The 13,450-nt window shown below is 42.4% G+C and overlaps 1 protein-coding gene across 7 annotated transcripts in view; it reads left to right on the top strand.

Annotated features, from left to right (window-relative positions):
* The first annotated feature begins 2,119 nt into the window (after positions 1-2,119).
* Positions 2,120-13,450, top strand: part of RUNX1T1 (RUNX1 partner transcriptional co-repressor 1) — a 148,115-nt gene continuing 136,784 nt past the window's right edge. For 2 of the 7 annotated variants that reach the window (XM_083451125.1, XM_083451131.1), the window contains exons 1-2: positions 2,170-3,234; positions 3,914-4,047. Coding sequence is in view for 1 of the 7 variants with exons in the window: in XM_083451129.1 (XP_083307255.1) it covers positions 3,207-3,234 (28 nt within the window). In the remaining 6 variants the exon portion in view is untranslated. Of the gene's footprint in view, positions 3,235-3,913; positions 4,048-12,001; positions 12,076-12,212; positions 12,414-13,450 lie in introns of those variants that run through there. The other 5 variants (XM_083451126.1, XM_083451129.1, XM_083451128.1 and 2 more) reach the window with 5 other exon arrangements.

The raw sequence follows: 13,450 nt of genomic DNA on the forward strand, positions 1-13,450 counted from the left end.
GATCAGAAGGCCGGCGGTTCGAATCCCCGCAACGGGGTGAGCTCCCGTTGCTCGGTCCCAGCTTCTGCCAACCTAGCAGTTCGAAAGCACTCCAAAAAGTGCAAGTAGATAAATAGGTACTGCTCCGGCGGGAAGGTAAATGGCGTTTCCGTGCGCTGCTCTGGTTTGCCAGAAGTGGCTTAGTCATGCTGGCCACATGACCTGGAAGCTGTACGCCAGCTCCCTCAGCCAATAAAGCGAGATGAGCACCGCAACCCCTGAGTTGGCCACAACTGGACCTAATGGTCAGGGGTCCCTTTACCTTTACCTTTATATATGGGCAATAGTTGGATGAATGTAGGGCTAGCAGGGGTCAGCAAACCTTTTCAGTAGGGGGCCAGTCCACTGTCCCTCAGACCTTGTGGGGGGGCCGGACTATATTTGGGGGGGGGGGAATGAACGAATTCCTATGCCCGGCAAATAACCCAGAGATGCATTTTAAATAAAAGCACACATTCTACTCATATAAAAACACGCTGACTCCTGGACTGTTTGTGGGCCGGATTGAGAAGGCGATTGGGCCAGATCTGGCCCCTGGGCCTTAGTTTGCCTACCCATGGGCTAGGGGCTAGGTGCATATCCTGTAAGATTTCACTCACCCACCTGAATATTGAAAGGTGGTGCAAGATCAGCAGTACATACCTCCCATACATGTTCATTTATTGATTTATAATCAGTGCCTTCATTAAGCATGCCTCAGTCTATGGGGTAAAAGTACGGTGCTCCAGTCTCTGATCTGCTGGTGTTGGATGGAGGAAGTGGAAGGGACATTGCTGCACAATGAGGAGCTGGTCTCAATGCCATACAGACTGCAAACTTGGGATTCCATCAGGGTGAGAAATTGGAGAAGCAGCATTATAGCGATGCCCCTCCCCACGTGGTTCGGATGCCTGGCTTGTATCCACCAGGAGTCATGTGTTCAGTATTGCAAGTCCTATCTTACCGAACTCCCAGCTCAACTTCCAGTGCTTACCAAAGACTTTATTACAGTATTATTATTTCGGCAGACTTTTTAATTGAATTCTGATTTTGTTCTTTAACACCTTTTTAGTTTCATTGTGTCCATTCTCTTTTACATCACTTGGAAATGCCTGTGATTATACAAATCACTGAAATAAAATAAGAGAACGAAAAGCGAGAAGTTGCTTTTGTTAAATATCTGTATGCATCCTAACGCTACAAAGAATGAGGCCATTAGGGTTGCAAAATAAATGACGCAGGAATGGTACAGCTAGGAAATGTTAGACTCTGACTTAATCTGTGGCTGTTTAGGTACCAATATATATATTACTTCAAAGTATGTGAGCCCCAGCACCATTGTAACAGAGGATCTTAAGCTCATTGCTTGAATCACAAGACATACATAGCTTGCTTACCAGAGTACCATGATCACTGAATATAAGCAACGAGCGCTTTCCGACAGGGCCAATTCCAATTAAAAAGCAAATTAAACAACCATATTTCAAGAAGCAACGTATAAACTGAATAATTCCAAGGACTAATCAATTATTGCCCAGTGCCTGCGAGTAAATGGCAAGCAGCATTCTGAAGCGCACATTCTATTTGTACTTTGAATTCTTTAGCTAAGTCAATTCATGTTCGCTTAAGAGACAGCCTATGAATTTCTGAATGATCTCCTTGTCTGGCAAGTGTGAAATCGAAGGACGGGGTCTCGTCTCCCCCCTCCCCCCAATGTAAAAGCTTTTTATTTGAAAGCTTTTGATTTTTAATGTCGACAGAAACTTCTTTTAACAAAATAAATAAATTTCTGTATTGGGGGGTGGGGGAGGGAGAAGACAGAGATGAAGGCTGGGAAGGGAAGGCCGAAAGAGAATGATAATTGTTTTCTCTAAGGCTATTATTTAATGTGAAAGCAAATAGTCAGCCCGAGAAAACCAGCTAACAGAAGGGGATTAAGGAGAGTCGATCTCGGAGTGGCTTGATTCCTAGCAGTGCTGCTGTCTCTCTTCAGACAGTGACGAGGTGCAGGCGGAGAAGGCGGCAGCAGCAGCAGCAGCAGCAGTTCTCCAGATGGCTGGGGAAAGTGTTTGTCTTGGGTTACTGCAGGGCAGTCTGGACTCGGAGAGCAGGCGGCCTTGGGAACGGGCTTCATTAGGGACCAAGTTGCATGCCCACTAAGTAAAAGAGAGAGAGAGAGAGAAATGAAAGGAAAAGCAGGCAGGCTGCCCAAGAGGGACTGGGCTTGACTATTGTTAACATATACTTGACCCCCCTCCTCTCCGCTCATGACACAGATGTCTCCTACCTCTATCACCTCCCACTGCTTTAAGCCCTCCCCCCTGCACCTGGGTAGCTGAGCCAGGCCAGCTGCTTGCAGTATGCTGTTTGACTTTAGAGGTGGCTGCTAGCAGAGGGGGGTGGGAGGAAAGAGAGAGTCAGACGCGCACACACACATATACATACGGAGACGCGCGCACACACATACACACGCGCGCGCGAGGGGAGAACAAACAAACAAACGGCGGAGCCTTTCCTGCAGGGCGGATCTGTGCACAGACATTACATGGAGCTGCTTCCCCGAGCGGGCGGGCGCATGGGAAGCCTGCAAATCTATGCATCGCCGCCTTAGAGAGAGAGAGAGAGAGAGAGAGAGAGAGAGAGAGAGAGAGAAGAGGCGGCGGCGGCAGGAGGAGGCAGGCGCACCGCCACTGACAGCGCGTAAGATCCACCGCTTGGACTCTCAGCTCACATTTTTCGTCTGCAACAATAACAGCGACCACGGGCGGCCGCCGAGGAGGAGGAACTGAGCATTCCGCATCGGGCTACTTGGAGGACTTTTATTTTCCATTCTTCTTGCTACGCTGATTCTTCTATGCGCTTTCTTGAGCCTTTGGCACCCCCGAGAAGCTCTCCCTCGCGCGGATCCTCCTTTCCTCCCCCCCCACCCTTTTTTATTAAAAAGAAAGAGAGAGAAACCACACGCGTAAGAACAGCTGGAGTTTTGCTTCGTCTTTCCTCGTTTCCTTCGCGTCGTTTGGACCTTTTCGCGTGTGAACGTGGATGAGGGAGGGAAGAGAAGGAAGCGAAGCCACATTGCGTCGCCCCTTCTTCCTCTCCCGGGTCCCCGCCGGCCGGCCAGCCTGGGCTGTCCGAGCTCCGCCAAGGAGGACTGGAACTTTTTATTTTCAGCTCTCTGCCTGGGGCGAATGGTGGGAGTCTCCGGTCCTTTGCAATGTAAGTAACACCCACCCACCCACCTACCTTACACCCCCGACCGGCCAGCCGGCAGCAAGGCATGCGGAGGGACTAGGAATTGGCGCGCCACTAGATCCCGGAGCTGGATTGCGGGATGGGTTGGGTTGCGCGCAGCCTCGGTCCCCGGATTTCATTCCCCTTTCTGCCCTTTACTTAGGCGGGATGCTGTGGTTGTTAACTAACCCGCTAACACGGCTTGGAGTTGCTGTTGCCGCGGTAGCAAACCGCGCAAAGGATAGGATTGCATGCGAAACCAAACCAAACACCCCGCTACTCTCAGCTCTCGATTTTGTCCCTTTCCAAAAGTGACCAAAGAGCAAAAAGTTTTATGGGGAAAAATAAGCTCCGTCTGCAGCATCGGTTCGAATTCGAGTATAAGTCTCCTTGAGCTCAAGTGCTTAAATTTGAAATGGGCTCAGTTCAGTAACCCATCTTCCCCACCCTCGCGCCAAAACGAGTGCGACCACCACAGTGCCTCTGAGCGCGTGCAGAGTGCTATTGTTTACTGCCGAGTAACCGCAACGACGTATCTGGGATGGGGATGCGGCAGGGCTTCTGATTCAGAAAACAGGTTTTCCAGGCTGGCATGAGATCTCCTTTTGCGAATTAACCCATAGTCTCATCTCTGTTTCTTTTCTTTTTGTCCCTCTATTTCAAGATGATCCTTGCTCGATATGAGCTCATGTGATCAAGAGCGCTTGAAATGTAATGTTTTCAACCTAGACAGTATGGATCGAAACTGTAAATCACGGAAAGCGCTGTAGACATATTTTTCTCACAGATATATTTCAGGTAAAGGATATCCCATTTAATTTCTGTATAATCAAGTGCAGAATGAAACATGAACAAATCTTTGATCTCTGTATTGTCACTTTACTGTTACGTATAAAAATGATTAACAATAATTCGAGATCAGGAACTTCCAGATTTGTTTATTAATGTATGTCACTGGACATTTCAAAGATCTGATCTAGATTGTATTGAAGAGAACTTTAGCACTTTGGTAAGTTTTGTAAACTTGCAGCAATCTCCTAAATACATTTACTTAGAAGTAAGACTCATTGAGTTCAATGGAGCTTTCTCCCAGGTAAGTATGTTTAGGATAGAATTTCAGCCTTAGCCAAGGAGTGTCTCTCTTGGAATAAACACAATGAACAGGTCACAAAAGATAGGAAGCTTAGTTGGCCATTTACTTTTTTCACTGGCTTGAAGTTTCATTTATTTTAATGTCATTTCAGTACTATGAGTGGTGCATCACTGAATCTCCTGTAGTACCAAATTGTTTTGGAACGTCAAACTTCCTACTGTATTATTTAGAAATGGAAGTGGAATTTCTATTATGGACCATATGGACTCATTCAGGTTACCGAGCTACTAAATGCATACAATTTATGCTATGTAAGAGAAAAGCAGTCATTGCTACTACATTTTGAAATAGTGGAGGATTTGTGTAATTTTTATCTTTGTCTGGAAGTAAGTCCTGCTGTGTCCAAGAGGGGCTTATGCCTAGCTAAAAGGTCTATCAGATTGCATCCTTACAGCACAATCCTGTGCATGTCTACTCAGGGAATTAGCTCAGCTGAGTTCAATGAGACTTGTTCCCAGGTGTTTATGTTTAGGATATTGCAGGCTAAGTCTCCCTGCGATTGAGGGCAAAGGCTCTAGGTAGTTTACAGTTCACATGCAGAAGGGCTCATGTTCAATTCCTTGCCTCTCCAGGTAGATTCTCTGTCTAAATACAGGAGAGCTGCTAGCAGTCAGTGTCAACAATATTGAACTAGGTATACCAGTAGCCTGACTCTGTATATAGCTGCTTCCTATAGTATATCTTGCAATGGGAGATTTCCTAGCAAATGTTATAATGTGGCCCACTTCCTTGATGGATTACTTCTGAGTCTTGGAATGCACTGCTCGGGTTTTGCTTCAGCAGAAATTCATGTACTTAATGTAACTATGACCCCTTTAACTTTTAACATTGCTTTCCCTAATTAATCTGTTCAGGCCCCAGACTTAAATGGCTGTCCACAGCTGCTGAAAATTGATTTTTCCCTTGATGGTGGTCTGAGTTGCTGACCAAATCAGATTTTTTCCCCTCCATCAGTTGTAGACCAACTTTAAATCTGTTTTGATATTCTGTATTAATATAATAATAAAAACCCAGACACACAAATACCCCTGACAAACAAAAATCTATGTGATCTGAAATCTGATCTCTGTGATGTTTGTGTTGTTATGGTGATAGTCTTAAAGTGCTCTTAAAAGTAAAATAGAAAACTTAAATTGGCATTTTTATTTCAGTGTCTTTATGGATTTAAGAATTTACCAAGAGACTTGCCTTATGCTGACCTGATATATTATCAGTTTTTATTTTAATTTCTGGCTGATTACACAGAGGATATGACACAGATACAAGATCTAACAATATTGGTCTCTAATGGTTGTGCCATAGTTCCCTTTTCAATTCTTTTTCAATTCCTTTGAGATTATTTCCTAAGGAAAGTGAACCAGCATGATTTTCAACAGCTGTGGAAACTCTTAGGAAATTTTGACTGCCTTCCCTACACAATCCGAGTGCCAGATTCTAAAAATCTGAAAATTGTTTACTTAGCAGTGTCCCTTAGAAAAATATCCAGCACAAAGTTTCTTGCATTCTAACAAACGACTTGCAAGCTGTTGTGTTAGCCAGCCATCTTTCTTAATTATTACTGCAAAACTTTTCTGGTCAGTGTATCAAATTTCATTGTGTATTTTTACTACCGTAGCACATGTTGAATTGGATTGGTGGATTCTCCGTCTTCCATCCCCCCACAACTTCCCCTTACCCCCCCCCCCCACTTGGCATAAAAACTGTAGAGCACTGTAAATTAAAACAAAAAAAAAATTGCAAGTATAGATATCCCATGCCGATGACTTAATACAAAACCCAGCCATCTTTCATGCTGTGTTTATGAGAAATAAGACTTTTGTCTTCAAAACTCTTGTGAACGAGCTCACATTCCCTTTTGCACTGGAATGCAGACTGCATTCTGGTAACTGCTGCTGCTCGCTATGTTTTGCTCCAGGAGTGTCCATCTTTTTCCTAAAATGCTTTTGTTTTAAAAGATTTATTTTTATACGCACTCCCTTGGTTAACCCAAACTGATGGGAACACTCCATCAAAGCATTGTGAGCATACACCATTGTCCGTGTGGCACTATGTCTTCTTAATACTTGAACTGCATGTACGCCTCTGCCAGCATCATGCCTTGTGATTCTGTATGGAGAAGGAGGAGGAGGAGGTTCCTCCACCTGAAGCCCTGGTCAGTGGCCAGCAAGCCCCCAGGCATTCTTCCCTGTCAACTCCTGTTTCTCACCCTTCTGAAATGGAGCTCAGCTGACAAGCATTGAATGCAAAGCCTGCTGCACTAAGGCTGCATGGCGCTTTGCTAGCAAGGCGCTGTGAACAAAAATTGGCATCTGTGTCGTATTTGCATTGTGGACAGGAGGGGGAAGGGCTGCTACCATGGACGTTTTCATTGTTGAACTTTGTTTGCCGCAAGCTCGTTACTGTTAAAATATTTAGCTAATTGAAAAGCGACACAACTGTGTGTCAGTATCGTGCTCCCATTTTCGGGGGGAAATAAACACTTCCAACACTGCCACCTCCTTTGTCCTGTGCGAACTTAAGTTGACACTTGGATATCAAAAAGCCTTATCAGCAGAAATAAAACAGGGACTTGCTGCGGGATAGAAACGTTTGTATCTGGTGGATTGGTTAAATCTGGATGAGGTGTTTTTTTTTAAAAAAATGTGCTTTTTCACTGAGTCTTGTCGATAGTTATAGGGCCCTTAGAAGTACACAGAAATCTAAGTATCGGTATTAAAATGTAAATGACCCTGTTTCTCACAAAAGAATGGCCTCCAGTGCAAAATTTTCTTAACTCTCCACATTCCTTTTAACATGATCAGTGCTGCAGAGTCCAGGAAGACAAACGCATGCAGATAGCAGTACAAAATTACTTCTTAACATGAGCAAATGCATTGGGTGCACTGGGCATTGCAAATGGCAATGGTCATATTCTAATTCAAGTCTGCTTTTGTTTTAAGTTGAATATTTTTGTAAAAGCAAATATTTTGAAGCAGAATGGCACTGAAAGGAAGCGCTTAGGCAAATAAAAAGGAACATAGGTTTTAAACGCGGTCTAAATTTAGAATGCACGATTAGCTTAATCTGAAAGACATTGACTTCCATCTTCATTAATATCTTTTCCACCACTGATAAGAAAGTTCTCAAATGATGTTTAAAGAGCAGTGGGTGTTTTATTAAAGTAAGCATGGGTTCACTATAATGGAGGTAATTGTGAGTGATAAGAACAGGGCAGGTTATCTGTATGTTGTTTAAACAGAAACAGCTACTTTTGCATCATTCCCAGGAGCCATCTGCGCAAGGGGGGGGGTGTCACCTGTCTGTCCACCCTAATTATAGGGGGTGGGTGGGAGGAGAAATAAAAATGGAGAGGTCTTTTTGGTAATGAAACCCATAGTGATTTTATTGTAAATGAGTCTTGTGTACAGAGGAAGATGCTAATTTTGAAAGGAAAACAAACTGCTATATTGACTGCCATGCCCTGGCAGTTGTGAAACAGAATGGGAAGAAAGGGGAATGAGATGCTGAATTAGCACTGTAGTTTGAGTTGTGAGTGCTCAGTGGTAAAAAATGGTCATTTGGGGTTCATGTTTTTTGTGCTCTTTTTGAGAAACTCTTATTCTAATTTTTTTTTTTAAGCATTTGCTTCAGTATACTGGGATACAGCTGGTCTTTTCTAGATTGGAGATAGTTATTTCATATAGCTATTTCTTTCCATTTCCCATCTGACTTAGTAGTTTTGGTGCATATGTGTGCTAACCTTAAAGGAATTAAGAATGTATTTTGCAAATAAAAGGTCATATGCATTTCTCCCACATCTGTTTATAGTAATTATGAACATAATTAGCATAAGAATTACAAGTGAAGTAATGACAAGCTGAGCTGAGCAGTGAGGTATTATAGTATAATGGTCATATGTTGGCATTCTCACATTATAACACACTAGAATTCACATATTCAATGCAAGAAAGGAAATGCTAGGTTTTGAAGCATTAAAACAGCTAAAAAATCTCTCTGCCTGAGGCAGATGGACTTCCTTGCTTTATAAGGAGGTAACCCGTTATTAAGAGAGAATCAGCTGAAATTAAGATTTGTAGCCTCAAGCTTGGACTTTCAGACAGCTGTGATTATGAATGGTTCGTCTGTTACACATTTTTACTCTGACCACCGTGTATATTGCTTTCTTTAAGGTGAAAAGGGGGGAGGGAGAGGTGGGCAGAACAAACATTTTCACAACAAATGATTTGTTCTAAAAACAGGGCAGTTTTCTGTGAGATCTACCAGATAGGAAAGATTTAGATATTACAGTTCCTGTAATGTCTAAAATATATCTTAAATCTGGGGAATAAATGCTAATATTTTGAGAAGACTCTCCTCCCCTCACCACCATAGGAAAACGTTCTGGAGACCCAGGGCCCAATCCATGGTAATTTTGCTTTACATCATGGCTGCACAGCTATGTCCTGTGGTGCATAGTTTGCACAGAATAGGCATAAGAGAAGTTTCTGGAAGATTCTGATCATTATTTAACTAGCAACCCACCCTGTGCATTTTTACTTGGAGTAAGTCCACTGTGTTCAATAGGACTTACACTGCAGCCGAAGACCATCTGTGGATTCCACAGAAAGCATCCCTGATTCGTGCAGATTTGCTGCTGGAGCAAATGCACCCAGCTGAAGCAAATTGAGCATACTTTTCATTCTCTTTATAATGTATGCTTGATTTCTATCGAATATAGTTATCCATACATGACCATTATAGAAGGCGATGAGGAGGTGGGGGAAAGTTGTTTGCTTTTTGAGAATGAAACAATCTGTAGAGAACCAGACATCACTTTAGAGACATAACATTTTGCTCTTTCATCAGTGTACATTCAGACATCCTTTCTGGCAGTGATTGTGCAGTTATTCACCTCAAATTTATTTGTAGCAAGTAAAAAAAGAGAAGTTATTGGGACTCGGTTCTGAGTAACTATGCTGAAGATCAATGTGTGATCACAGAACACTTAACACCGAGCACATTTTGTTGGTATAAGCCTTGCGATGTATTCTGAGGAATGAAGAATTAGAAAATAATATCTTGTGCTATGTCCCAATGATACCATGAGGTTTTCACATTATTGGATTAGTAGAGGATTTATGACAGAGTCGTCTTTATGTGGCATTTCATTACAGTGTCACAATTTTCACACACACACCCTTTCCTCTGGTGTTAAGATTCTGCTTTTGGCCTTTGTCATGTGTCAAGTCCTCTTCCATATATTCTTTGGTGGGGAAAGGAAGTATTTGGTCCAAGTGTATCGCTCTGGCTGCTATAGTTGCCCAGTATTCCCTCTTTTGATTTGTTGATCAGCAGTCATCCCAAGGGGAATAGACAATTTTCAAAGTAAATTAATATCATTACCATTATAGTCTTCTCAACATGGAAAAGCTTCATTCCGTGCTCTTTTACTTTTTAAGAAGAGCCCTGTGGATCAAGTCAAACATCCATCTGCAGTGTAATCTTATATGTGCTTGCTCAGAAGTAAGCCTTATTGATTTCAGTGGGACTTCTGAAGAGACATGCTTTGGATGGTGCTGCTAAATTTGCCTTCTTTGTCCAATCTCAGCAAACAGATACTCTCATTTTCCTACTGATATTGAAATACTGCCCCTCAATGAGGCCAAACTTAGATTCACAAAATGTTTAGGGGTCTGCATACTCCTGAGTCCCCCCAGGAAAAAAGCACTGGCTAGAGGTATACTGCTTCTAAGGACAGATGCCACATTTAATTATCATGGACAATAACAATTTGTTAATGTTTCCTCCATGAATTTAGCTAATACGCTGGTGCCAGTATATTCAATGAATTATTTTCTTTATCCTTGACTTGATTCTCCATGGTTTCACTGGGTGAACTTAAAATAAGTCATGTGGGGTCTAGATTTCCAAGTCGCCAATTTAATGATAGAAACCTTATGTGGAGAAAGAATAACTACAGTTCTTTTTAGATGCAGAAGTAGTGGATTAAAAAGTATGGATCTCTTTTATTAAAGGTGTTTGCTAAGCTCACTAAATGCTTAAACAAACAGAGAACCCACAAATGTTCAAAAAAAATGAAAGCAGTACATTAGACATCACTTTAATTTATGAGATTGGACCAGGCAGATAATTGCCCTTTAATCTGTTTCCACATAAAAGAAATGGCTGAGGAAACTCTTTGCAAGAGGTTGGCGTGTGTGTGTGTTTGTATGTTGGTATATATTCACCTATTGACATGTTGAAGCCTTATGTATTCTAAGTAGACTTCAGCTGGTGGATCAGAACCCAAAATTGGGACATGTCACAGCCTCGGTGCCACCACCATTTTTCTGCCATCTTTTCAGTGGGTGGTTGCCTTTTAAGAAGGGCCAATCGTGAGAGAGGAGAATGAAAGAGAGGGAGGTGGATGTATAGGGTAAATTAACTGTGTCTCATGTTGCAGAATGTTAGGAGTTAAGGGGAGTCCCAAGTCTGACAGACTTGAAAACTTTAATGTGTTCAGAATATTTCAGTTTTTCTTCATCAATTTTAAGAAGGTATGAGAAAACCGAGATGGTTAAGATTACACTTTTTAGAATGAGCAAGTTAAAGAGAGCCAAGTTACTTTGACCCGTTGGGCAGGTCTTAGTTTGGTCCAGATCAGGACAATTCAAATAATGGAGGTAGCAGCATAATCATATATAATCATTATATACCACCTTTCTGCCAAAGGCACCCAAAGAGATTTGCAATTTTAAACAACTAAAAATCAAAATTCCTGGTTGCTGCAGGTTGTCAGGAAATGCACCAGTAATGGATGAACCTTTTCTTAGGTTCTCCATCCCTCTCCATGTAACAAGGAGACATTTGAGCCTGCCCTCAATGTGCTTCGTACAAGGGCCTACACTGAGGGAAGTATGACTACAAATAAGTAATGGTTAGATGAACTTTGCTTGTTCTTGGTGGATCTTCATGGCCCATTATAATCTGGATGATACATATTTTACCAAAGAAGAAGAAGAAGAAGAAGAAGAAGAAAGGAGAAGATAAAACCAGTAAACTGATCATGGAAATGAGAGAACCAAAGTTTTAATTTCTAGAATCATGCAGTGGTGAAGGAAATCCGCTTTCCATCTGGAATGCCATCATTGTCCTTGCTTCATATATTTGCATTTTGGGACCTGGCATTAAGAACTGAGGGGAAGCCCTGGCACAGATCGAACCTCTCTCTTAGGTATTCTATTCAGGCAGACTTGATTTTTAAAAATTTATTTATTTTTGAAAAAAAGAAGATTTATGGAAAATATTCCCACGAGAAAGGCCTTTGGCTTAATGGCACTTTCCCAGGCCGGAAGATGGGTGCTTCCTTAGCAGGTGTGTCTGTGCGTATATGTGCGCCAGAGTTGGGCTTTCCACCCCCATGAGGAGAAGTTTGCTCCCACCTCTAGGCGAGTGCCCCCCTCCCTCCTTCTCCCTCTCTCTCTCTGTTTATTTTCCTGCTTCCATCTGGGCCATGCTGATATTGTAATCACCCTGATGCACATTGCCTCTCCTTCCCCCTCCTTTCTCTCACATACAATGTGCCATCCTGACAAGGCTTTTACTTCAGATAAGCTGCGATGTGTGTTTAATGAATACAAAGCCCTAGCTGCGCTGCTGCCTCGGCTCCTGCCTGTGCTCTCCTCAGCCAGAAGGTAATCTCCAAGCATTTTGAAAGTGGTGTTGCGGGAGGGGAGGGGGGGAGAGAGAGATGCTTCTCCTCCTTCCCTCCCTCCCTCCCTCCCTTTCTCAGCGCCCCCTCCCCATCTCCTCTAAATGATGCTGAAGTCGATAACAGCTCCGGAGAAGTGAAGATGTAACCTCTTATCTTGCTTCTCTTCTTAGCTGGTGGGGAATTTACATTTAAAGATTAGCCTGGAGTGAGAGAAAGGGGATCTGCCTTTTGTTGTGTGGGGTTATGAGGCATCTAACCTCACCTGGCCTGGCCTTGCAATCTCCCATCAGCTCAGTTATTCAAACAGGACTTGCAAAGGTGAGATTATTTTATCTCTCCTCTCTCTCTCTCTCCATCTCTCTCTCCCCCACCCTTATCTTTAATTGGTTTTAGTGTGGCTAGTCTGAATGGGTTTAGGAAGGGGTTTGGGGTTTGTTTTTTGTTAAAAAAAAAGTGATACAGCAAAGGAAGTGTGGTTTTGTGGCAAATAGATTATTTATTTACTCGGCTTTAAAAGCATTAGATAGACAGAGAGGATGAACATCGTAACAATTTGATTACCTCTTTTATTGGGTGAGAATGGGTAGCAAATAGTCTCTGTGTGTAGGGGGGAGAAAGAAGCTTTGAAAATGTCCATTGCTTAAAAAAAAAAAGTTTCAGAAGGGTTTCATCCCTTTCCTTTTTATCCCACCTTTACTGAAGTTTCTGCATATGGATTATATTCTGAGTGTTTTGAGATAATAGTTCTCATAAAATAACAATAAGTGCAATTGGTAATGGGAGTCCAACGCATTAATCCCACTGAGTGCGATGGGACTTAAAACTTCCTTGTAACAAATTCTTGGGATTGCAACCTCAGGGGATTTCTGGTTTGAATTTTATGCCAGAATTGTATGCATGGCTATTTGTAAGAGGGATACTGTTAATTTCTTTATTTAGTGAAGGACTCGCTGTGCTTTCTGTTTAGCCTCTGTTTGGTTTTTAGGTGATAGGACTTAAGTCCACAAATGCATGCTTTTTTATATTTTAAATTTTGATACAGTTCTTAGAATTCCTCAGAATAGGAAAGAATGACAAGCTGGTTTTCTCTAGGCAAGGGACAACTCAAACACCATCTGCAAGTAATTTTTTTAAAGTCCCCAATAACCCCTCTGGCTTCAGAACACCCCAGTCCTAAGCACCGTTACTTGAAAGTCAGTTCTATTGACATGGGCAGATATTGCTTTAAACTCAATTTGTTTTTGTTTTGAGATATTAACACCTTCCTCTTGCTGCAGCGCTTGGCCAGGTGTTGGCATAACTGGATACAGAGATATGATCCAGTAGCTAAGAGTCTAATTAAAATTTGTGTAAAG

Source organism: Podarcis tiliguerta (genome assembly GCF_965153285.1).
Source record: "Podarcis tiliguerta genome assembly, chromosome: 7".
In the NCBI taxonomy this organism is placed as follows: Eukaryota; Metazoa; Chordata; class Lepidosauria; order Squamata; family Lacertidae; genus Podarcis; species Podarcis tiliguerta.